At 39.3% G+C, this 25,506-nt stretch overlaps 2 protein-coding genes and 1 long non-coding RNA gene across 6 annotated transcripts; 1 reads left to right on the top strand and 2 right to left on the bottom strand.

Annotated features, from left to right (window-relative positions):
- Positions 1-153: 153 nt before the first annotated feature.
- On the top strand, positions 154-25,506 carry mdm4 (MDM4 regulator of p53). 4 transcript variants are annotated; one of them, XM_070549310.1, is made up of 12 exons: positions 154-180; positions 19,639-19,756; positions 20,839-20,930; positions 20,993-21,067; positions 21,990-22,123; positions 22,227-22,276; positions 22,794-22,858; positions 23,796-23,892; positions 23,980-24,140; positions 24,308-24,502; positions 24,569-24,637; positions 24,712-25,506. In XM_070549310.1, the coding sequence occupies exons 3-12, from the start codon at positions 20,859-20,861 to the stop codon at positions 25,282-25,284; spliced, it is 1,491 nt and encodes a 496-aa protein (XP_070405411.1). In that variant the 5' UTR covers positions 154-180; positions 19,639-19,756; positions 20,839-20,858; the 3' UTR covers positions 25,285-25,506. The 4 variants fall into 4 exon arrangements, with proteins under 4 accessions (XP_070405411.1, XP_070405412.1, XP_015815041.3 ...); XM_070549311.1 differs by lacking the exon at positions 154-180 and adding an exon at positions 6,776-6,933; XM_015959555.3 differs by lacking the exons at positions 154-180; positions 19,639-19,756 and adding an exon at positions 20,197-20,363 and having other exon boundaries at positions 24,323-24,502.
- Positions 1,899-14,227, bottom strand: vamp3 (vesicle-associated membrane protein 3 (cellubrevin)). The gene is made up of 5 exons (XM_015959557.3): positions 14,111-14,227; positions 7,159-7,222; positions 6,261-6,419; positions 2,798-2,849; positions 1,899-2,154 (listed from the first exon to the last, which is right to left on the bottom strand). Coding segments are annotated over exons 1-5 (297 nt in total). The 5' UTR covers positions 14,113-14,227; the 3' UTR covers positions 1,899-2,134.
- On the bottom strand, positions 17,837-19,716 carry LOC107385587 (uncharacterized). The gene is made up of 4 exons (XR_001572998.3): positions 19,572-19,716; positions 19,332-19,465; positions 18,433-18,483; positions 17,837-18,336 (listed from the first exon to the last, which is right to left on the bottom strand). It is a non-coding gene; the product is annotated as an uncharacterized lncRNA (long non-coding RNA).

Raw genomic sequence — 25,506 nt, 5'->3', positions numbered from 1 at the left:
CACAGAGAAAGTAGGCGTGTCCGTAACCGCAGCCTGTCAAGGGCTTGTGGTCGGTTCACGTGTATCCCCATGTTATACAAGAGGAGCAACAAGTGAGAGCTGGAGCTTGAGGCACCTCCATCCACGCCTCCCCACCTGAATGAAGGGACAGAGATGCTGCTGCACGCTCAGCTTTATGCAGTAAGAACTCCCCGATAAACTTGCACGGCTTTAGTTTTCATTGAATGCATTTTCTTTCTAAAGTACAAATTTGGAAGCACACCAGCTTCTCATATCTGATCAGTTTATTTTGTTACACCAACTTCAGGAAAGCCTACATTGCAAAGAGAGAACACATGACACTCCCCCCAGGTCTTATGTATTGTTTCTCTTTTTGTTTCCAACCAAAACTGTAAAAAGCACCAATTCCGCTAAGGTGAATGTTTTCAGACTGTGGAACTACAACCCAATACCAAAAGGCCTACACATAAGAAATAGGACATCTTGTGAGCTTTCAGAACCTGAAACAAAAATATATTCAGCTGAGAAAAGTACAGAGAATCCATTAATATAAATTTAATCAATTTTATTTAAGGAAAATTTTTGGGGACCAAAGAGTACACATGCACTTTATTTCCCACATACATTTCTAGAAGGTAGGAATAACGATTAAAATGAAAAGGCCACATCTTATTTTGCATAAACAAACAAAAATGGAAAGTTGATACAGCCCACTAATTGCAATCTGTACATGCACTTTAATGGCCTAGCTCAAGACTGTCTAAAAATCACCATATATTAGTTAGCATTTAGTTTTATGTAAATATGGAAGCACTGCAAAATCTAGTAACAAATGGCTGTTTGAAAATTACAAAAACAAAATTTCTAGTCCAGTGTTGTTTTAGCACATATTACAATGTCAACAGCCCCAAACTCTGCACACTCACTTCTTTTATTCAGCAGTAGCGAGATGAGCACCACAAAATACTAATCACCCCAGCCAAATAACAAATAATTTCATTTTTACAGGATGCAAATAAAGCAATTTTATACAGAAACTGAGATCTTTTATGATTCAAATGGAGTCATTGCTAGTGTGAATGAACAGAGGAGTTTATTAGAGGTGATGTTAAGCTGGCAGAAGGGGCAGATTATATGAACACTGAAAATTCAGATGGCTCAACTCTCACTAGTCTGTAAAGGTATGGCTGTATTTGAAGTCCTCCAGTGGAGAAACTTTACATTGTCGAAGACTACATTATCTTAAACTGTTCTGCTTCAGCATTACACAAAAAACCTTTCAGACATTCTTGAGAATAAGACATCATTTTAGCTTTTTTTATTCATATTATTTTGACATTTTGAGGCTGTTTGATCTTGGCACTTTTCTAAAACATGTCACTCTAGCTTTGCAGCAAGAGGGAGCAACAACATCAGGAGGACAATAAATACAGATGTGTGTGTGATTTGGCAGTCCAAATGTGAAATGCCTCTTTTCATTTTTGTACTCTACAAGTGAGTGAATGAGCACCTGGTGCAAAAGTGCAGTAAGGTATTGAACCCTACGTCTTTACCAGGCAACTGAAATAGTTTGCAAAGCACGCAGGCTTTAAAATGAGAGGAAATATCAAAATAGAAGTGTAAACTCTGAAAAGCAACAAAAGCCCACTGTGTGAAACATAGGGCCATATTTAACAGAACATCTTCAAAGGCACAGTTATGTGCCTGGCACACAGTATTAGTGATTATTAATATATAATCATCTGTAAAAGTTAACAATACTATATACTTCTTGTCTTAAGGATGGAATGTGTGTGTGTGTGTGTGTGTGTGTGTGTGTGTGTTATTGTACAACACAGATTATTTAAAGGATTTATTACATATGTATCCAAGTGTTCTTTGGCATGTAGGGGCATGTATTTGTTTTGTGATGCATTAATGCTGGTAAAGAATAAGCATGGCAACCCTTTAGTCAGACCCAACAAGAAAACAAAACAAGCACGCACACACACACACACACACACCATGATGAGGAATAAAGACACTGGAGAGGTGAATTTTGTGTTTATCTGATTCCTTCCTCTGAGACTTGAAGTATGCACATTGCCCCACTCGTCTTCATTTTACCTCCACTCCTCTTCATCCCGTTGCTGGTTTATGATGAGCAGGCCCAGACTGTGAAGGAAGTATAATCTATTTAGCAAATAGTTCCACCGAGCAAAACAAAGTTTAAGACATTGATTAGTGTTTAAAATGCCATACTAAGTTTTTCCTCAGAGGAGCACGAATATTCTTCCCAATAAGGTCAAACTGAAGTGTGTTTAAGTTATTTAGTGTTGATGACAGGGGTGTCCTGATCAGGTTTATTTGCCCTCGAGTCCGAGTCATTTGATTTTGAGAATCTGCCGATACCGAGTCCTGATCCGATACTTTAGATACATTAAAAAAAAAAAGAATAAAGAAAGCGAACAAACAAATCCAGAATGTTACTTATTCTTTTACTTAATTTTATTTTAACATCACACTTCTGTGCGATAGCTTGAACAATCATGTAATAAATAACATAAATTCTTCACTTTTAGACTTTAGTGCAAATATAAAAAAGTCTAATATAAAAAAAAAATAGCACCTCAACTTAAAACACCTGGCAGGGTTTATTTAGACTTGGCCCCCAAAATACCTTGATACGGCCCTGGGCGTGGGACTGAGTGAATTGTATCAAATAAACAAATAAGGGCTGGGATGACACTAGAACTGATATAACAAACACTCCAAATAACACTGCTGATAATACTTAAACACCTGTGTCGATACTTACTAATAATGGCGATGACAATGATGACTATAACAGCTATCAAGATGGCCCACATCTGAAAGAGGTAACGGTAGATAAGTTAGAGATCCAATGACACAGAACTAGAATGAATTTGAGTAAAAGTGACAAATTCTTTTAAAGCGGTGAAGACAAATAATTACATTTAGTTAGGGAGACATTGCTAGAGGAACTGGTCTAGATAAGATCAGGTAAAGTGATCCTCATGAGTTTGTACAGTTGTGCAGAATTTTGAACAAGACTGCTAAATACTTGTGGGGCGACGGTGGCACAGGAGTTAAGTGCTCGCCTTACAAACGGAAGGTTGCAGGTTTCAGCCCTGCTCAGTCTGTCGCTGTGTCCTTGGGCAAGACACTTAACCCACGTTGCCTGCTGGTGGTGGTCAGAGGGACCGGTGGCGCCAGTGCTCGGCAGCCTCGCCTCCAGGGTCCGAAATTAAATGTTTTACTCACTGGCCAAGTTGGCCGGTAGATGATGAAAATCTACCGGCCAAGCATATTTTTTACCGGCCAAAATTCTAAATGATTTAGATCCACCTAAAGCATGTTATTCTATATTATGTTGATTCCAAACAGTGACAAAATAATTAAAACATCAATTAATAAGGAAAACAACTCTTTTGTCATTTTTACTATTTATTTATTTATTTATTTTTAGAGATGTTTTTATGAACTCTTTCATTGAAATCTAGTCAGACTCCATGTTTTATCTGTCCATGAAGTCTGGCCTCCTGCTTCTGACACCGTCTTTGTGCCAAAGCATTACAGCCTCATTTGGGTCCTAGTCCTTGATCTCTGGAGAACACAGCTGCACCATGAGAATATCTGAAAGTGTGGCAGGGCTAGGGTTGTCACGGTAACCGGTGTAGCGGTAAACCCCGGTAAAAAAGTTGACAATAAATAATAACAGTCTTGTTTAAATATATATATATATATATATATATATATATATATATATTATCTCGGTGGATTACCGTGACTGCGGTGTAGGTGTGGTGACCCTTACCAGCCACCATATCATCTGCTGGAAGTTGCCGGCGGCACATGCGCACTTTGCTGTTTACGACCAAAACTTTCTTTAAGCTAAAGCTGAAATAATGGCAGGAGGAGACGGCAGCACTTGGGACATTTATTATCCCTCAAAGAAGACAAAGTCGGAAGTATGGGCATTTTTTTTTATATTTGAAGAATGCCGAGGGCCAGTTGTCTGTGAAAGGCAGCAACACTACGTGGCCATCATAATGCAACCATTGTCTCACGACTCCGCCTTCTCCAGTTCGCCACTTTTCACAAAATCTTCTGGTTGCCACTGGTCCTGGCTGTTTTTCTTCCAGTTCGACGAGTTTTCTTTTGGAAGGCTGGCTGACTCCAGTTAAAAACTGCCACATTTCACCGCTAGTTTTAACATGAAGCTAACGGCTAACTTGATAAACTGATTCAATGGGATAGGTGGAAATGACGTTGGATGCGGCGTTCACGTTTCGCGTACGTTTGTGTAAGTTGCATGCAGGCGGGAGGAGTATCAGAAATCCGTGGAAGATGACTGATAAACATAACTACAGGTGCTGGCCAGTAAATTAGAATATCATCAAAAGGTTGAAAATATTTCAGTAATTCCATTCAAAACGTGAAACTTGTACATTATATTCATGCAATGCACACAGACCAATGTATTTCCGATGTTTATTACGTTTAATTTTGATATTTATAGGTGACAACCAATGAAAACATCAAATCTGGTATCTCAGAAAATTAGAATATTCTAAAGGGCAATGAAAAAATGTTTGTTTCTCTAATGTTGGCCAACTGAAAAGAATGAACATGAAAAGAATGTGCATGTATAGCACTCAATACTTAGTCGGGGCTCCTTTTGCCTCAATAACTGCAGTAATGCGGCGTGGCATGGACTCGATCAGTCTGTGGCACTGCTCAGGTGTTATGAGAGCCCAGGTTGCTCTGATAGTCGTCTTCAGCTCCTCTGCATTGTTGGGTCTAGCGTATTGCATCCTCCGCTTCACAATACCCCATAGATTTTCTATGGGGTTAAGGTCAGGCGAGTTTGCTGGCCAATCAAGGACAGGGATACCATGGTCCTTGAACCAGGTGCTGGTGGTTTTGGCACTGTGTGCAGGTGCCAAGTCCTGTTGAAAGGTGAAGTCTGCATCCCCATAAAGTTGGTCAGCAGCAGGAAGCATGAAGTGCTCTAAAACTTCCTGGTAGACGGCTGCATTGACCCTGGACCTCAGGAAACAGAGTGGGCCAACACCGGCAGATGACATGGCACCCCACACCATCACTGACGGTGGAAACTTTACACTGGACCTCATGCAACGTGGATTCTGTGCTTCTCCGCTCTTCCTCCAGACTCTGGGTCCTTGATTTCCAAAGGAAATGCAGAACTTGCTTTCATCAGAAAACATAACTTTGGACCACTCAGCATCAGTCCAGTCCTTTTTGTCCTTGGCCCAGGCGAGACGCTTCTTGCGCTGTTTCTTGTTCAAGAGTGGCTTGACACATGGAATGCGACACCTGAATCCCATGTCTTTCATGAGTCTCCTCGTGGTGGTTCTTGAAGCGCTGACTCCAGATGCAGTCCACTCTTTGTGGATCTCCCCCACATTTTTGAATGGGTTTGTCGTCACAATTCTCTGCAGGGTGCGGTTATCCCTAGAGCTTGTACACTTTTTTCTACCACATTTTTTCCGTCCCTTCGCCTGTCTGTTAATGTGCTTGGACACAGAGCTCTGCGAACAGCCAGCTTCTTTAGCAATCACCTTTTGTGTCTTGCCCTCCTTGTGCAAGGTGTCAATGATTGTCTTTTGGACAGCTGTTAAGTCAGAAGTCTTCCCCATGATTGTGGTGCCTTCAAAACAAGACTGAGGGACCTTTTAAAGGCCTTTGCAGGTGTTTTGAGTAAATCAGCTGATTAGAGTGGCAGCAGGTGTCTTCTATATTCAGCCTTTTCAGAATATTCTAATTTTTTGAGATACCAAATTTGGAGTTTTCATTAGTTGTCACTTATGAATATCAAATTTAAATGTAATGAACATTGGAAATACATTGGTCTGTGTGCATTGCATGAATATAATGTACAAGTTTCACGTTTTGAATGGAATTACTGAAATATTTTCAACCTTTTGATGATATTCTAATTTACTGGCCAGCACCTGTAATTTGGTGCAAACATTTACTCGCCAGGTGGCAGGTAGAGCTCAAAAATTTACTCGCCAAATGGAGCAATTTACTCGCATTTGGCGAGTGGCGAGTGTTAATTTCGGACCCTGCTCGCATCCATCAGTGCGCCCCAGGGCAGCTGTGGCTACATTGTAGCTCATCCCCACCGGTGTGTGAATGTGTGTGTGAATGGGTGAATGACTGATAGTGTTGTAAAGCGCCTTGGGGGGTTCCAGGACTCTAGAAGGCGCTATATCAAATACAGTCCATTTTACCTTGCAGTTCTTCCACCAGTACTTTCTTTTCAGTTTAGCAGCACTGGTCTCAAACTGGGAGGCCCCGGCCTGCAGAGCATCTGCTCTGTCATCCAGGTCGGACAGCTTCTGATCCCGTTCCAGCACTTTGTCGACATTAACGCGCATAATATCCACTACCTGTTCAAACGAAACAACAGTTAATGCTTCTGCAGAGACAAGCTTCAGGAAATAAGCAAGTGTAGCGTTACCCAACCCCAACATACACATCCTGAAAACATGAATCACATACAGACTTTATTTCACTAACAGAATTCACAATGGGGCAGGTAAACGTGTGTGTATCCACAGTGTCACTGGGTAGACACGCCCATATGTTCCACTGATCCACAAACCTCACTACTGCCCCTCCCCTCTGAGTAGTGGAGGAGTGTGTAAGCCCATACAGGCCTTACATAACCACTGAGACGGCGATTACATAACCATCTGACAACCAATTGGAGAGTGTGTGACACGCTTAGGTTAAAGTTCTGTAGAGGAGGGGTGGACCTCAAGGGGAAAGCCAAAGAGAGAAAGACGGGAAACTGGGATTATGGGTAGAGACTTGGCAGTGTTTTTAACCAATGTCCTCATCGACACAGTTATGAATCTTTAAACTGAAGAGGAGAACTGTGGTGGCGTCGCCATGTGTTATGTAAGTTTCAGCACCAGACAGAAGCGAGGGGTGTGTGTACGAGCTGGTTGATAACGATATCAATAAAAATGCCTTCAGAGTGTTAAAGAAGCAAATAAGCCACATCTAGAAAGCAGAGTTAAAACATAATTTAAAAGTAGCATTTCCACAAAAGTACTAATATATTTTTCTGGTAATAAATCCTCAAGTTAGGATTTTTTTAATTCAAGCTAAACTTTAACTTACTTCATCCACCTGGGCCTGAGTTTGCTGCAGGCGCTTGTTGCTTCCTTCTGGGCCGACGTTTGACCTGATGAAGTGAGAAACATGATATTTCCCATAAATACACCAAATAACATTAAGCTGTGAGCAACATTTTTATTATTAATTGGCTACTTTTTAGAGTGGATCGGTTTCACCCTCACTAAAGCACCCTGGTATGAGCTAAACTGGAAACACACAATGGCAACCGTGATAACTACTGTATGATTTTCTTGTGTTTCTTTGAAACGTTTAAATTATGGTTAGCAGCTTTGAAACTAGAAAACAAATAAACAGATTATTTTGTAATTTATTAAAATTGATCACTATTACAGGACAGCGACCTGGGTCTCTTTGGTGTGTGTTAGGGCTGTAGCGAAGCCTCGACGAAGTCGACGGCTCGATTCTAAAAATTTGTCGACGTCAGATCCGGAAGTCGACGCACCGCGCCCACTTGTTGCATCCCCAGGAGTTTGTAAATAGAGGAGGAATCTGCCTGTTTTTCCTCTAGTTCGCCCTCTTCTCTGCCTTCACTAACATCTCCGCCAAATACCGAAGACCCGGAACAATGTCCGTCCACTACTAGATTATTTTCCTGTTTTGCCCCTTCGTCTCCCGGCAACGGACAACAACTTCCGGGGTCAGATGTGCGCTGCTCCGTCTCTATCGCAGATGTAGAAAATCACCGGGAGCGCTTCTCCCTTCATTAAGGAGCTTCTTTCAGACATGAGGAGAGCTGTTTTGGTGGTAGCAGTCTCTCCTCCGTGCTGGTCTGTTTGCTGCTGTGTGTTTTTGGTTTATTTAAACTTGGTAACTTGAACTTAATGATGGTAAAGCTACTGTTAGCATCTTCGCTAACAGCTTCTTGCGTTGGGATAAGCTGTTACGTTTTGGTTTAGAGTTCATCTTTTTTGTGGTGTAGATCTCCCTTTTATTACATTTAGAGTGTTGTGGGTTTTCGGTTTAGTTAAAAATGTAAGACCACTCGCCTCACGCACATAAGTGACCAAAACAAAGCAGCATGGAGACACTCCATCTTCTACCACCTCTCAGGCAGCAGCCTGCACTCCCAAGTTCTACACGTCACCAGAAAACCAACACAATAAACGCAGTGTTATACAAAATGGAAGGCCTGTAGTGTTTATTCTCTTACAGTAAGAATTTATCAATTTTTTTTGAGGAATTTATTTGAGATTTTCTGGTTTTTGTTAATTGTGCAATAGAAAAATAATCATTAGATTAATTTTCTAAATAGTCATTAGAATAGTCGACTATTCGATAAAATAATCGTCAGAATAATCGTTTTAAAAATAATCGTTTACCCCCAGCCCTAGTGTGTGTCTTTCCTGTGTGTCTCTGTGTCTGTGTGGGCACTAATTTTGACTTGAATCTTGTAATGTGTGGAAATTGACAAATTGTGGGGACATTTACCGTGTCCCCAATAGTGCAAAGGCCCTACATTCTTTTTTTAGGGGTTTGTTGTGAAATAACGTTTAATCAGGTTAGAAGTAGACCAGAAATGAATGGAAGTCAATGAAGGTACCCACAAGTATAGAGACACAATTTTTTATGCGTGTGTGTGTGTGTGTGTGTGTGTGTGTGTGTGTGTGTGTGTGTGTGTGTGTGTGTGTGTGTGTGTGTGTGTGTGTGTGTGTGTGTGTGTGTGAAGTGCAATTTCTGATATCTCAATTTTACAGCAGATTTTTGGCTAATAAAACTTGATTACTTTTCACCATTCATTGGTTCAATAACAAAATATGCTATTTTTAAACTAAATTAGATGAATTGGAATTTGCACAAATATATTTGCTGTGCAGCTCTGACAGAACCCTGCCCTCCTCTCCCAATGATTGGACAGGAATTCGAGAAACGTGATTGGTAGCCAAGACTCGTGCTCTCATTGGTTCCACCCAAGTTCCTCCCACTGACGCTAGAATCGAGACAAAAAGATCTTTAACTGTGTTTGTACCTGTAGAATGAAATGTGTGTTTTGAGAGTTTTGATTTCAAACTTGTACCTTGATTTTTTCAATTTGGAAGTCTGCTAGTTACAAAACGAAAGTTTCATGTTTCTGAATGAATGTTTGATGTTACAAAATGAGTAGTAAATGTACAAAATAAAAGTTTCATTTTACAAAATACATGTACAAAATACAATGTTCCTGTTTCAAAACAAGAAATACTAGTACAAATTGAGAATTACAAGTTAGAAAACTAAAGTTACAAGTTACGAATCCAAAGTTACATGTGATGAAACATGTTCGAAGTTACAAAACTTGGTACAAGTTACGCTGAATATTGTCCCAATCCTAGCTCCATATGGGGACGACAGTCCTCCTGAGAACAGGTGTTCTGACTATCTGTGCTTCCTCGTCGAATGTTCCTACTGCAGCGTGTTACGATAGTTTCGCTCTTGTTTACAGTATAGTAACACACTTATTAAGCATGGTTCATTTTAAATAGGTGATAGAACTCAAAAATACAGAACTGTAGTATAATTATTAGCAAAAATAAACAGTGTTTGTCGTGATTTATTTTTTAAAAAGACAGTGTTTGTCATGATTCTGTGAATGACGTAAACAACGGGAGAAATTTGTTTTTTACATTATAATAACAGTATTTTACAAGCCATTTACAAGCTAATTGTCAGGTAAACATACAACAAGCAGTAATATAACAATTTACAGAGGTAGCGTGTCTCTTCAGGTCAACAGCGTGTAACGTAGTAATTGGTTTGCACAAACGCATTTTCCCAAAGTAGCACATACCAACGAGTAGCACGGATAGTCAGAAAGTCAGAAAGCCGGTAGCCTGGATTTTACATAGCTGAAGCAATGATGGAGTAACTGGATCTCTTCTACGTTTTGCAGGTTAATGATGAACGATCTCTGTGACACCGTTTATCTTTGGAGATTACCAGATGCTCCGTTTATTCTGACTAACACCATAAACAGAAGCACAAATGAAAAACATAAGCGGCTGCCTACTCAAATTACACAACACATTTTGTGTAATTATTATAACAAAGCATATTCATGTCTGGACATGTGGGGCAGATATTTTACTTTTTTATTCTGCCCTTTTTACAAGCCACACTGTGCCAGCAAATCAGCATAATATTACTACAATGGTGTGTCTTATAAACACACCATGCTGGCATGGCGAAGCGAACATTTTGCAGTATTCATTGCACCTAAATACTGCGGTAAATGTCTGTCTCTAATAAACTGCGATTGTGCCATGGTGAAAAAGAGGGAGGTGTCATGGGGAGTTACTGCCGAGTTCCGGCCAGCAATTATATTAAAAAATGAAAGTAAAAACGGGCCGTAAGTTTCGCTTTTGTAAACAGAATCAGCTGAGATAATAATCTGGAGCAAATGCAGCGCTCATGAAGCTGGATGTCAGATCACCAGATGCGGCATGGGGACTTTGGAGGACAGACACCTTTAGAAGCGGCTTGTTAAAAAAACAAAGAGCACGGCTTCGATCGTAATAAAAAGCAAATTATGATCAAGATACACTTAAGTCCACGGCAGTGAAGGGACCACCCCCATACCCCCTTTATGACGCCATTACGTAATATTTTGTGAAAAGGATACAATTGCGCAACATTACCGCCATGGTCCGACCACTGATAAATGACCTAAGGCTCCCTGATGCCAGCTCAGCTTTGTGGCAAATTAACAGCATTGTTTTGTAAAACGGCTTTTGTCTGCTACCATGTGGGTGGTTTATCCATTAGAATTGGTCATTAATGACTGCCTTCAGCTGGAAACCTGTAAAATTTAACTATACTGTTCTTATTTCATCTACTCGTGAAGCCTACAGCTCTATGTGTGTTAACGAGGGCCGGGCAATAAATCGAAAATGTGTTGTGTGTATGTATTCATTGCAGGAAAAATATTAATTTAATACAACACTGATTGATACATAAATTATTCAAACACTTTGGGATTTAAACACCTTGTTCATTCAACACATTTGATTATATCAACCTATAAAGTTGTAAAGTCATTTATGATTCAAGGAAGGCAAACTGTATTCAGAGTAAAAGTGCAGAAAGTCTTGTTTTCTGCATGGACTACTTAAAAAGATAAGGAAAACACATTATGGCTACTTATTTGCTTGTATGTCGTAGATCCTTGCTTTTCTTGTTTGGAGGCTAGACAGATGTAATGCTTCCCTGGATGTGTGACACAGTTTGTGTCTGCAAATAAAAAGTTAATTTCTGTTCATTTGTGATGTAAATACTTGGCCTTTGGGTGCGTTACATCGTTATCGAAATTTCTGACTCTTATCGAAAACAATTTTCTCATGTCAATAAATTTGATAATAAGAAAAATGAAAAGATGTGTGTAGGTTGGCAATGCTCATGTCCCTTTAAGAAGCTGTATCACCTTGAGTCACGTAAAAATGTGACTCAATGTAATACATGGGACAGCCCCATCTAGTGGACAACTTTGTTTCTGCGCATAACTGTAGTTATCGTCCATTTATCGTTATCGAGGTGGAATCCTTAATATATCGTTATTAATTTTAGGCCCTATCGCCCAGTCCTAGTGTTAACCATGCTAACTGATTTTATTTCACCTCCATTTAGCTCTGTTTATTGATAATTAACAGATAAACACAACAGTGGTCAACGGGGAGGTGCTGGCTTCTTGCCCTCCAGCGAGGGGCTAGGGGCAGGGGTGTAGGTGCGTGATGTCATCCGTCACTGCATATTACACTTTGCAGATGTTACACTGCAATTATGCATTCTGTGGAAAGCCAGGTTAAACTGATGCAACAGGTAGCTTGCAGGACAGGAAATGAGGTTTAAGCCACGATGCAACCTAATAAAATCAATTCAATCCACGTCTCTTTCTGTGTATGAGTTTGCATCATCAGTCTCATTCTGGGACAATATTGTATGTGTGTTTTGATCAAATAAAAAAGCAAGTGTGCCATTCCTAGCTTTGAGCAGTGCACCTAAAATTTGGAGTGCGTGCTTGGGTGTTATTTTCAGATCACAGGTAATTAGGACCATTGCTGATAAACACGTGACCAATACAGTTACTTCTACATCAGAGTGTAAGCAGACATTTACGCCATCATTTACAAAACAAAGTTACGTGTAAAAGTCGAGCTCTTCAGCTTTATTGGTTTACTTCTAAAAACCATTTTAAGGGTTTAAAATATAAATCTAATCTTTAAACACTGCTAAATTCTTTATTTCTAAAATGAAATGAATGTGATATTTATCAGCAAATACAAACTTTTGCAATAGTCATGTGCTGCCCCACTTTGGTTTGAGACAGCACTGCACCATTAGTGCTATGCATCTGTGTGGTTTTCACTGCTTGTTGGTTTTTCATGCCCTTTAAGCTGCTTTAACCACAGGAGAGGAAACTTAAGGAACAAAAACAGATTTGTTGTTCACAACTTAATTCTGAATCTTTGAGTAACTGAGCTTCCCTTTCCTTTAGCCATTGCACATATTTACTGTTTATTAAAATTATGATCATGTTTCCAATTTGTGCACAAGCCCCTGCATCATTTTTATTAACACAATGTCAAAAATGTGAATTTAGAATAAATAAAACTAAGAATTACCACTTAAATCTATTATCTGTACAAAGTAATTGATTACTTTATTCACATAATCATTGTAGTTAAGAAAGATCTACATAAATTGGGTTATGGCATCAGAGAAGATATTTGTGGAAAAGCTCTCCTTGAAGCAGAAGTAAAATACAAAGACTCCTCCTTGTTAAAACAGCACTCAGAAAAGCATAGTAAAAAATCTGCAATGGCAGAAACTTATTTTGGACATCTGCAACTAGGCTTTATTTTCCAAACCGAGTTAGGCTTTATTTTCCAAACCGAGTTTTTAAAGTATCATTTAATCCCAGCCAGGTACTACATTTTTAGAAAGTTTATAATTTTGTTACTTCAAACCCACATTTTTCTTATTTTCTACTAAAAGCCTTACAGTAAAATCACGAGTGGTGTACATTGTTTCAGTTTAAAACTTCTACATGAATACAATGTTTCTAAAACAGAATAACTTTAGATAATAGCATTCATATAATATCAGTGTGCATGTGAATAAAAGGTTTAGACAGTAGTCACCAAAACTGTAGCATCAATCATCAAAAGATTAAATCAGAATGCTCTTATTTTATTAATATCACCTTATATATACACCAATAACAAAATATGTAAAAGCATTTTACAGTAAAATTTATCTTAAAATGGAGTTAGCATATGCAATTACTTATCATTCTATGTGTGTGTGCAAAATCTAAATCTAATCTATAAGAAAAGTCTCAACCTCTCCTGACTGACTCTAAATTAAACATCTTGATCTAATAGGAGACTAAATGTTGCAGTGTTAATGACAAATATAAAGAAACTGATGAGACTAACTTGTGACTTCTTTGGAAAATATGTAAGGGATCACCCCGTTTAAAGTTATTGTCACCATTACTTTCTGTTAATACACCTTCCACGTGAAGTAAAACAATTAAAATGTGTGATTTATTCATCTTGTCATTTCAAACACTCGAATTGGGTGCAAGTAGCTATCTTAGCAAGGCCAAACAAACGGAAAATCACTAGTTTCGGAAGGAAACTCTTCAGTAATAAGTTGCGCAGCTGTGGAGATTAGTCAAGCTTGTGGTATATATACTTGTTTCTTTTGGCGTCGGATTGATAAAAAAAGATACCACAATAAAGTTTTTGTTAAACGAAGTTAAAAGTATCAATGTAACGATGCTACAGCTAGCTTAGCTTACGTTTGAGGCCCAAGCTAAGTGCTAGCAGCACTTGTTGCATGCTAGTAAAAAAGTTTTGGGCGTTGTTTAATCACATCGTATTATACTATAAAACAAAGTAAACAGTTTTTTGGTTGAGCTGACTCAAAAGGCGTTGTGAATGAAACATAAAATACTTACATTTTGAAAAGATATTTTAATTTAGCGAAACCGCTGCTGTTGTTTTTGTTTGTAAAGTAGTCCGTAACAGCGAGTGCGGTCGTTAGTCGTGAAGCCTTCCGGGCTGTCGGGAATTGGAAAATCAAACATAAATGACGTCAGAGTCTTCTTGAAACAACTAAATCTGTTTCTGTCTTTTTATTCCTCAAACGTGATTAAATGTTACACCTATGATATGTGACCTAAACAATAAGTTTGGAAAACTGTTGTATAAATAAGGAACTTCAAGTTTTTTTATAACTTTTCATCAATGTTTTCCAATTTGATGAGCAAAATTCTTTAAAAATAAATTTAAAAAATAGCGTTTTTGAGCATTGAAGCTAATAAAAGCAAGAGTAATGTCCTAAATCTCTCTTATATATATATATATATATATATATATATATATATATATATATATATATATATATATATATATATATACTTTTGGTTTGTGTGCTTAGTAAAAATGAGAAGAGAACACAGCCGTGAACTCGTGGTCAACGTGTGACATGAAAACAAAGGCTACTGTGTTAAATTACAGTGTTCATTTGGATACAACTCATCTTTTAATGTAGAATTCATTTTGATCTGTGCAACTATAGTTACATAAAAAAGGAAAATAAAAATAGATGTCCAGGTTCGCTGGCTGCTGAAGGGTCATGTGATGTACTGATTTAAGAGGGAGTAAAGGAATTTATCAGGCTGTTGGTTATCAGAGTATCCATGAATGTGCGGGTTGTTGTTGTGTGTACTGTGCTGTGAAAATGTTTTGTCAGATTCTTTCTGTTTATGCTTTTTAATTACACTTAAATGTTAGTGATCAGCAAACTAATACCAACACAATACAAAGATGACCTGAGTAAATAAAAAATGCTGTTTTAAAATAACACATTAAAAAATTAAGGGATATGAACTAACCTAACTTAACCCTTCTCCTCTTGCTAAATCATGGATTAACTGTGACTAGCTTTTATTTGGAATGTTGAGTTACATTTGCCACACCCAGGTCTGATTACCACCATACATTTGGAAGCAAAGCTCTTCAGTAGAATGTCTGAAAACACAAGGTATGTGGAAAGATCTGAAAAAGCAATACATGTTCTAAAGAATTCAAGAACAAAAGAACTCAAAACAACCTCTATATGACTCCAATACTCACTTTGACTCCATGTGTTGGATAAAAACAGTATTGGATGCATGGAAAATGATTTTGTCTGGGTACCATCTGGTGTTTTTTAATTCAAACGAAGGTTCATTCCTTGTTCATATTTTGTTACTTTTCTGTGGCTCCGGCAGGGAAGTTCGACCTTGTATGTCTGCAGTTCTGTTATCACAAAAAGCTCCCTAGTGAAGTCCAGACGGAGCGTTTCTCTGTTATACCAAGAACCTGGGAAAGTTTGCTTTCTGTGAAGGAGGGATGTGTGTTTTCCTTTAATGTGTGTGCTATGTTACTTTTGAATAAAACCTTTTTGCGAGCTTCTGCTCGTCGAGAGACCGAACAGACATCCCATTGGTGTGTATCTCCTTTCTCTCCGAGTTTGCAGTCTGGTTGTTGATTATTGGTGATTGATCATATTGGTAAATGGTAATCTAATATCCCTAACCCCCTTGTGTGTGTTGGACTTTCTTTGAGGTACGCCTGGACTGATTAAATGTAAATACCCAACACCATGATTCAACAATAAAACATGGACAAGGGGACAAACTCACCTCCACAATAGCATTCAGTGGTCAAAACCCTTAGCCTGGCAAGCAATCCCATAAATAAAATAAAATAAAATGAAATCTTTTGCTACTGCTATGGTTTGTCTAGATTTCAGCGCTACAAAACCCTTGCTCACCATTAACAAAGACATGCATTTCTTGGTTCTTTTCAAACACAGAAAAGAATCAAGAAATGCAAGTTGAAAAGATACACAGAGTGAACGTACAAAAGATGGTTAAATCAAAGACACGTTTAACGTTCGGAATCCCCCAAATCTTTGCAAAAATATTCTTTAGACTGAAGAAACAAATGTGTAACTGTAAAAAGCATGTGTGGCTTGTTACATCTGGAATAAAATTAACACTGTTTCAGATTTTAAAAAATGACCACAGTCAAACATGGTAGCTGTAGTGTGAAGGGCTGGGGTTGCTTTTTTTCTTCAAGACCTGGCCTTGCTTTAATCGATCAAAAACTGAACTCTCTCTAGCAGAAAATCCTAAAAGAGACTGTCCAATGATCAGTCAATCACTTTAAAGCTGAGGTACATAGTTTAGAATTAAAATGTAACTTAAAAATGCTTAAATTTGACTTTCTGACCCTGTTTAGTTATATAAAGTAGGCAATCTTTCATAATTTATATTTCCCCTACGTCCCTCCCCTGGCCTCTACAGCAAACCAAATCATTTATGCAAGCCTAGAGCATTGACTAATAGAGTGGCGTATCCGTGAGAGTTCGCTGTCAGTAAATGAGAAAACACCCCAGTTCCCAGCATGCACTACGGGGTGTAACGTGATGCAATGACTGTTTTTCCCTCCTCTGCACAAGACTAGTCTGCATGAGATATGGTCTCAAGGTCTCATGCATTCCTTCTAACCTGCTTATTTTCAGCTCAACAGAAGAATGAAAAATGAACTGTTTTCTTTGATACAGATTGCCTCAGTCAGCTTAGAAAACCAACTTAGTTTGAATGCTAACTCAACCTGCATTGAATTCACTTGTCTGTCTATAAACACAAGCTAACTGTGGAGGAGGATTTATCTTTTGTGTTAAAGCTAAGTGATTGATGGTCAACCTTATGCTATATAGGACTATTGTTTTAGCCTGTCATAGCCAAAGGCATACGTGGACACGCTGTGGACTGGCGCTGTCTATTGTAGCTGCCGTAGAGGTTGCCATATTGGATGGGTCTCCATTTGCCCCCAGTGCATTTATTTATTCTGAGGAAAGTGTCTACCCAACTGAAAAACACATTTTATTAAGCATTTTCACAAATTCAGACATATGGTATGGCATGATAATAAAAATATTTAATAAAATAAATAAAAACAATTAAAAATGAAAAAAATCCAACAAGTAGGCTAGAAAAGCTAATAGTAATTCCATGTGATCTGTTTTCAATAGTACACCGGTTGCTGCAACTTTAGGCTGCACAAAAAACAAGCAAATTTGTTCACTCTTCCATGACTCCAGCTGGGTTTGGAGAGTGAGGAACCCATCCAATATGGTGGTGATGCTCTACGGTCTCCAGTGCTCAATGGGACATATTCATGGCTATAGTTGTAGCTTTAGCACTGATTGCCAGTGCAGAATTCCTGCTGGTTTTAGATGTTTCTCTGCTTGAACGCTGCCCATTTGATTGAAATTAGTTTTGAGAAGCTCTTGCAGAACCTGGTGAAGGCTGAGGAGATAATTCAGCACTTAGAATCAGCTGGCTGAGCAGGACCATATTAAAACATTACTTGTCCCATTAGTGCTAGGCTATTTGGGAGGGCTTTCAGTTTCTTCATGAAGGAGAGGGAGAGCAGGGACGGGAGCCTTTGCTGTTCAAATGACAAAATATTCTCCTCTCCTTTATGATGTTATGCTAGCCCCTCTGGTTGGTTTGACTATTTTGTATTTACTGAGGTTATCTTTGAAATGTGTTTGTTGTTTCTTGGACCAATACGTGAGCTGCATTAAAGTAACCAATAACAACAAATACAAGTAGAAGTGACAAAGGTATTGGTCCCATGCAGTGCATTTATCCATCAAAACACTACAAAAAAGACAAGTCTAACAAAAAAAAAGTGTTAATCTTTACTGAAGTATTTATATAGTACCTAACAATATCTGTGATTGGTTAGAGTACATTTACATAAATTTAAAAATGTAATCTAAACTGTATTTTTATATATTGAAAACAAACTTTGAAACTAATCAAAGCATTTAAAAACAGGTTAGCAAAATGTTCTCAATCTGCTTTCTTAGACACAAAAGGAAACATCCGTGGTTTTGCTTAATTTACTGTAATATAAAAGAATAATAAATGACAACAAAATAAATCGTTTTTATCATCCTTATTCATATCAGTTTAGAAATTTCCAATTTTTTTAATGTAATAAGGCTTTGTTTGCACATTTATTTTTTTATTTCTCTCTGAAGAAACTCAGCATCTTTTACTCATGGTCACATTCCAGATCCTTCGTCCGACATAGTTTCCTTTGCAGGATTCTCAGGTTTCTGCCAAAAGACAAAATGTTTTAGTTGTGTCTTTTAGCAGAATGTGAACGTTTTTAATCTAAAGTCAGACTTCAGTATCCGATCAACGTTGCTTACAGAGTTAATTTCTTTCTTGCCAACATTGTACAGCAAGCTGGAACTCTCCTCCTGTAAAAGATAACATTATGGTTTATTTGTGGCTTCTGATCAGAATAGCAAAATCTTTACAATGCGTTCATGAAATCTGGCGTTTTGCACAATAGCACGTTGCATTCTACAGCTAACCACACACGTACAGTAAGTGCACCTATCAAAAACACTGTAACGCATTCAGCCTTCCTGCTGGCTTTCATATGGTACATCTGATATGTGCAGCAGGTGCACTAAGTAACAAAGTAACGTTAATGACTTTGCGAGTCTGGTATGTAGGAGCACAGTAAACGTCTCACTGCCATGCTTGACTAAGTTACACCTTATTCCATTAAACAGAGCAGCTCTTAAGTCCCTCTTCTGGATGTGGCCTTTGTTCCTGATGTTTAGTTTTCACGTGGATAGAGTCTCAGTGCAGAAACCCACCCACCCAGGCAGGAACGTGGCCCACTTTTTCTTCTGAGACCCTCCTGTTGACACATAGCTACTGACATTTACACCTGCAGAGGAATTCAGCATTTTAGTACGAAAATGTGCTAGAGCATCTGTCCGTGGGACCAGAAAAGCTTGTTTTCTTAGTGGTGAATTAAGAAGTATTAATGAAGAATAATAAAATTGAATATATTTATGAGTCATGCATTTAATTTAGGAAAGAAATACTTATTTTTTTACATAATGATTATATAACACATTTATAACATTATTACTGTTTTATTGCAAATTAAATATTGATTATCTTATTATAACTTTAATTGTTTTCTAAACATATTATGTCAAATTTTACAATAGATAAAATGTATAAATACAGGTGCGTTTATAGAAAAGTAAAGAGGTTTTAAAGGTTCAAGATACATGTGTCTACTCACATATCCTAGATTCACGTCTGTCTGCTCTTCAGCCTCGCCAACCTCTGTGCTGCACCCTCCTGGAAAACACTCCAATCCACGCTTTTCTCTTATTTTCTGCAGGAAGTTATATGCTGTTGTCTTTTCCAGCAGTGCTACCAGAAAAATAAGTGACACAAATGCATTAATGCAACTCAGAACATTACTGACTCATTGCAGTTCCTCTTGAAATGTTCATTTGGAGTCACAAGAACATTTTACCTCCTTCACAGATGTCTGCAATCAGAATTATCATGATCAGCAGCCTTACAGCCATGTTGTCTTGCAGATTCTTCACACACACTCCAATGTTGTGCCCACCTTTGAGCTGCAAGTGCTTTTTGTTTCCAATCTCCACGCCCACATGTCCACCCACTCACCGGGAAAGACAGGTATCAGGTGTTAGTGTAAGTGCACTACAAAGTAAAACATATGTATATTTTTTTTACCTTTTTAGGATTTAAATTTTTTGAAAACGGTTTTATTGCACTCTGACTCTCTGAGTCACCTGTTGTGTCAGGATAAAAGAGAAAACCTGGGTAAAGAGTTGCAGAAAACATATCACTCTACGATTAAATTGTAGAGTGATATTTAATGTGTTCGTCTTAAATTCAACTAATAAAACATATCAAGTTATTATCTAATGGGCAATGAGAGTAAAAGAATAAAAGAAAAAAAATACATGTTTTTCTTTGAAACCCTTTTTTTCCCCCCCCATACATCTTTTATCTACGGTTAAGTGCTCCAGTCCAGTAGGTGGCGCCAATGACAGCACGCTGTGTATGAAATTGGCCTGATTTTCAACAGTAGGGGGCGCTGCATTACTCCACCTTTCCGGAAGTGCTAACAAAAGTCATCATTTTGAGCAATCTGAATTTCCTTTAACTGTAGTCTTAGTATTCTGCTTTAGCTGGAGTTGAAAACCCAACATATTTATTTATTCTGAGGCATGGGCTCGTCATTAAGACTACAGTGCGTGTAGAAAAATGCAACAGTTGTGAAGAAACAACGAAGGTAATGTCATTGTTCAATAAAGGTTAATTTAAAAAAATGGATAGCGGGTAGCCACGTACGCTAACTAGCGTTAGCTTTGTAATTACTTTGCTCACATGACTGCAGCTGCACCACTTGTTTAAATTATATCCAGCTTTTGCATTAAATAGTAATATGATGGTAGTACACTGCCGTGTTTAAAGGGATTTATCGTTGCCTTGTCCCCTTTGGCCAACTGCTAGCTTAGCATTAGCAGTGGGCTGTTGGGGAAAGTAGATGTATATCAAACGAGTCGCAGTCTAGTTGCTGGGTTCCTGGTCCATATAATTGATTTACATTAAATACAACCTTTTAACTTTTAAGCGCTATTTAATTCTTTATCTCCATAAACGTGTTACATTTAAATACTGAAATCACTCACGACTAAATAACCAGGTTGTAGGTGAACACGAGGACTGAATGTTAACAGATTATTGGGTTTACTTTTTAATTTCAGATTTTGTTTCCCATTTAACAATGAACTCCCTATCGGCCCACTCAACGGCTTCAAGCTCCTCATGCAGAACGCTGCCAGGAGAGGGAAATCAGGTATAAATCATGATAATATGTCTTATAATACCGGGTTTACAGCTAAAGAGTTATCCATTCAGGTACAACCAAAAGCCCCTCTGCTGCAGATTCTACGTGTAGCTGGAGCACAGGAGGATGTCTTCACACTTAAAGAGGTGAGCTGTCTGATAAAAGCAGTTTTTTTTAAACTGTAGCTTGTACCACAATGAGATGAGAACAGTTTTTGAAATAAAGGCTTTGAACACCAGTGAGAAATCATGGCATAACATTTTCTTTAAATTTATGCAACATTTTGCCATAATTTTGGGGAGTTTTCAATTTACAGTTAATTTATCTGTAAATCGGCATCAGTGTAACGTGTTTGAAAGTCTTGTAAATTCAAATTGAAGGTGTGGTTGACTGATAAACCATTTTAAAGTCTTTTTTCTGATTATAATCAGTCACTCTTAGTTTTTCATGCAGGCTGAACATGAAAATTGTCTCCTACACCTATTTCCTGCATTAGCTTCTGATAGAAAATAGACTGTAAAATGCTAGAATTTGAAAATCCTCACAGATCTACATCACAATGTGCATTAGTATTCATGGAGTCACTGATCTTGACTCACAATGGGGAAGGCTGTGTTGTTTAACATCCAGGAATCAGCATCACACCTCACAGCTAGTTTAAACTAACTGTTAGCATTAGCAAATTCACTTAACAGCAGAAGTCACCCAGGCTTGTGTTATTTGTGGAGATAAAGCAAACATGTTGCAAGTCAGTGGTAGAGTTGTGTTGCTGCTACTCAATCCGGGGTAAGATGTCCAAATATCAGGAAATAAGACTCTAAATTCTTGGGCTTTTTTTCTGCTTGCAAGGCATCGTTTCCTTTCTTGAGACCACTACAAATGTATTGATTAAACAAGTAATCCACACCTTTAAGTGTTCAAATTTCACTTTGATGAAAAGGTAAGAACCTCATATGCGGGTCTGTAGGTGCCAACAATGTCTTTGCTTCAGTGCTGAGCCAAACCACACATCACTCCATTGTGAGTGGACTACAGTGGAACATGAGTCTTATTCCTTCACGTGTGCAGGTGATGCACTACCTGGGCCAGTACATCATGGGGAAGCAACTGTATGACAAACAGAGGCAGCACATCGTCCACTGCCAAGATGATCCTTTGGGAGAACTGCTAGAAGTCGAGAGCTTTTCTGTCAAAAATCCAAGGTATTCACCTCCACTAGAAGCAGCCCTGCCCACTTATGCTGTTCTATGTATGAATTTGTTCATTTTAGATAAAGAAATTAACTAAACTACCTTTATATTGCAGCCCAGTGTATGAAATGCTCAAGAAGTACTTAGTTGTGCTTGGTAGTGCTGGTAAGTGAGTCTTTCATTTAGTCGTTTTGTATTTGTCAACATTTTTAAGTAATGATTTGTTTAACGGGCAAAAAAAAAACTTAGGACATACACAGCATTTAGATTTGTCCACTGTTTCATTTACATCTATCAATTAAACTTAAGGTAAGCTAAAACTTTATGAGCACATTTCAAGACAAAAGCCACCGAGTGCTGTACGTTGGAAACTTTCAGTTAAAATAACTTATTGATGAAAGTCAAATGCAGACATGAAAAGTGGAGATTTTTCTAAACTCGGTTTGTAAATTTCAAATCAAAGATAACATCCTACACATTTTGTTAGCTCCTGGTAATTCTCACACACATGGGGATGCAGAGATTCTTCATAGATTCAAAGAAGAACATTACCCAGCGTGTTCTTCAGATCCTTTGAGGAGTCGCTGCTCTTCTGAAGGCCTTAGTGAGACAGTCTAAACCACTTTAATTAAAAGGCGGGGGGGTTGTTTTTGTCTGTTACTGTGTCTCATATGAAATGCAGACGCTGCGGAGAATCTTTCTGTGCGCCGTGAATGTGTAGAGGGAGGAGTGGAGGATCGTGGTCAGGTAAAGCCGAAGCATGGTGCTCAGAAGAAACAGGGTCCCTCAGCCTCACTGACCTCACTGCCCACACCGCTCACGGACAAAACCTGATGAGTTGCAGGCTAACGGCACAGCTGCTCAAATCAAAATGCATAGAAGTGGCATGGCTTGACCACCGGTCGGCTACGTGTTAATCTAAAGTTACAGCAGCTTTTTTCTGCTTGTGTGGGCCGAGGCGAGTGTGGTGAGGGCTGCTGTCTTCGTTGATGTGCATCTGTACAGAGTGGCACCGTCTCTGTACGACCCCATCCTTGGTTTGGTCTGGTGGTTGTTACAGCACTCCTTTGTGCCCCACCAGTTCCACCCAGTGGATGGGGGGGGGCAGAGTCACTGTCTCTGTCTGTCAGAGTTCTCTTCTCTGCTACAAATTGGAGGATCTCAGCTCTTGATGAGTAAAGGCCCAACAGTCCTAGACCTCTTCCCCCCCTACTGTCATTCTTGTTTTCTCTCTGCTTTTTGTTTTCTATGACCAAACTGATTATCTGTCACCGAGTTAACCGATTTCATCTCTTATTATACATAAAAAGCATTTAAAAAATAATCTTTTTTAATATTTTTAACTAAATTATTTTGTCTGTTTTTTTTTTGCTAATATAAATCTTCAGAAATAGATTTCTTTGCAATAAATTCTAATTATTACACTACAAAAGGAAAGAGCTGCAGTTTCCCCATATGTTTTATTTTTTTTATATTTTTCCAACTTATTGATTATTTCATTGATTAAATTACTATTCCCACCCCACCCACTTCCATTCCTCTTGGGTCTGTACTTGTACCTCCACTCTGTGTGTCCTGTACCACCTCTCTAGGGGCCAGCTTGTAACGGAGCTGTGAGTCCTCCAAGTGTCCAGTCATGGCTCTGTGGTCTCATTTGCTTCTTTCCCCCCACATCTCTCTGTAGGTTTGTGGAGGCGTGGTCAAAGCAGGAGCGGCTGCTGGCGGTGAGCGGCCTCCTCTGCAGACCCCCTCCCAGAGACGACCCCGAGATCCAGATGATGGTAACTAAGCAGTCTGCAGCAAACCTGATGCAACTAAAGCAAAACGCGCTGCAAAAGACGGACTTTAACTGTTGTTATCCTGTTTAGAGTCCGTGGAAGGCCTGCCACGCTCAGCCTGTAAACGGCCCAAACTTGATGTTTCCCTTGACGAGTGGGACCTCTCGGGTCTGCCCTGGTGGTTTCTGGGTAATCTTCGGAACAACTACAGCCGTAGAAGCAATGGTTCTACTGACATTCACACAAACCAAGTAAGAAACTTTGTATGTTGCTAGAAAATTCCCTGAAAACCTAAAAATATTCAAAATAAATCAGTTTGATCAGCTACATATAAAAGTGGTGTTACGTGTTTTTCAGTCTTTATTATTAGAGGTTGTGTCTGGCTGATGACTCGGTGGTAATCTGACTGATGAGTCAGCTGTCTGTTGCACAGGAGGAGGACACAGCTGTGGTGTCCGACACCACAGAAGACCTCTGGTTCCTGACCGAGGGTGAGAGTGAACAGGTGAGCGTGGAAATGAAAGAAGCCGTGCTGGAGGAAGGAAGTGTTGGGGAAGAAGGCTCTCTCGATGATGATTACGGAGGAGGAAAAGAGGAGAAGGCAGATCGAGAGGTAGGGCTTTTTCACCTGGCTTCATTTCCAGATCTCCTACATAAAAACATAAATGTGCTCGTTCAGATGCAGGAGGAGCCTGAGGAAGACTCCCAGTGTCTGAGTGATGACACGGACATAGAGGTCTCCACTCAGGTCAGGATCTTTTTAAACCTCGTCCTTTTTGATTTAAGCTTCAGACTTAAATTTGTGTCTGCTGTGTTCTGCAGGACGCATGGCAGTGCACAGAGTGTAGAAAGTATAACGTCCCCATCCAGAGGTACTGTGTTCGCTGCTGGGCGCTACGGAAGAACTGGTACAAAGATGTCCCCCGCCTCGCACACTCCCTGTCTGTTCCTGACATCCCAGCATGCAGCTCTCTCTCTACCCACGATGAAGACGACGACAGTGACGCAGGCATCGACGTCCCCGACTGCAGCAGGACAATGTCTGATCCGGTCATCCTGCCCCCCTCCCATTCCACAGCTGAGTCACCTGTGACCACCATGGATATGGGGAAAGGCAAGGGGCCGCGGTCGTCTGGTTTCCACAAATATGACCAGCTTTCAGAAGGGGAGAGGCAGGAGAGCTCAGGCATGGAGGTGCAAGACGAGCGAAAGGAGGAATTACTGGAACCGTGCAAGCTGTGTCGAGTTCGAACGCGTAATGGAACTATAATACACGGACGCACGGCTCACCTGCTCACATGCTTCCCGTGTGCGAGGAGGCTGCATAAGTTCCAGGCTCCGTGTCCGGGATGTGGGCAGATTATTCAGAAAGTTATTAAGACGTTTGTTCTTTAGAACGCACGCGGAGCTGTCGGGTTTGGACACCTTAACAGAAACACAAGTGAAACAAAGGAAGAGATAAAACAAACATATTTATGGATGACTGAACCTAAACCTGCACCTTACTGAACATCTACAGAAGTAAACACGTTATAGCGCTTGGTGAAGCTTGCTTTTGATCCATGGTTTTCTATTACATCACATTGCCTATGAAAGGGCCTGATGAGACTTTGGACT

This window comes from Nothobranchius furzeri, chromosome 3 (assembly GCF_043380555.1).
Source record: "Nothobranchius furzeri strain GRZ-AD chromosome 3, NfurGRZ-RIMD1, whole genome shotgun sequence".
NCBI classification, from domain to species: Eukaryota; Metazoa; Chordata; class Actinopteri; order Cyprinodontiformes; family Nothobranchiidae; genus Nothobranchius; species Nothobranchius furzeri.
This window is presented reverse-complemented; position numbering and strand designations above follow the sequence as displayed.

Bases quoted from the DNA above. Each gene is read 5' to 3' on its own strand.
- vamp3 (XM_015959557.3), bottom strand. The intron at 2,850-6,260 runs GTAAAATGGACT...TACCTCTTTCAG, and splicing joins ACTGGTGGAAGAACTGCAAG to ATGTGGGCCATCTTGATAGC. The intron at 2,155-2,797 runs GTAAGTATCGAC...CTTCCTTCACAG, and splicing joins CATTGTCATCGCCATTATTA to TCTGGGCCTGCTCATCATAA.
- mdm4 (XM_070549310.1), top strand. From the start codon at position 20,859: ATGAACTCCCTATCGGCCCACTCAACGGCTTCAAGCTCCTCATGCAGA. The intron at 21,068-21,989 runs GTGAGCTGTCTG...TCACGTGTGCAG, and splicing joins ATGTCTTCACACTTAAAGAG to GTGATGCACTACCTGGGCCA. The intron at 24,638-24,711 runs GTCAGGATCTTT...TGTGTTCTGCAG, and splicing joins ACATAGAGGTCTCCACTCAG to GACGCATGGCAGTGCACAGA.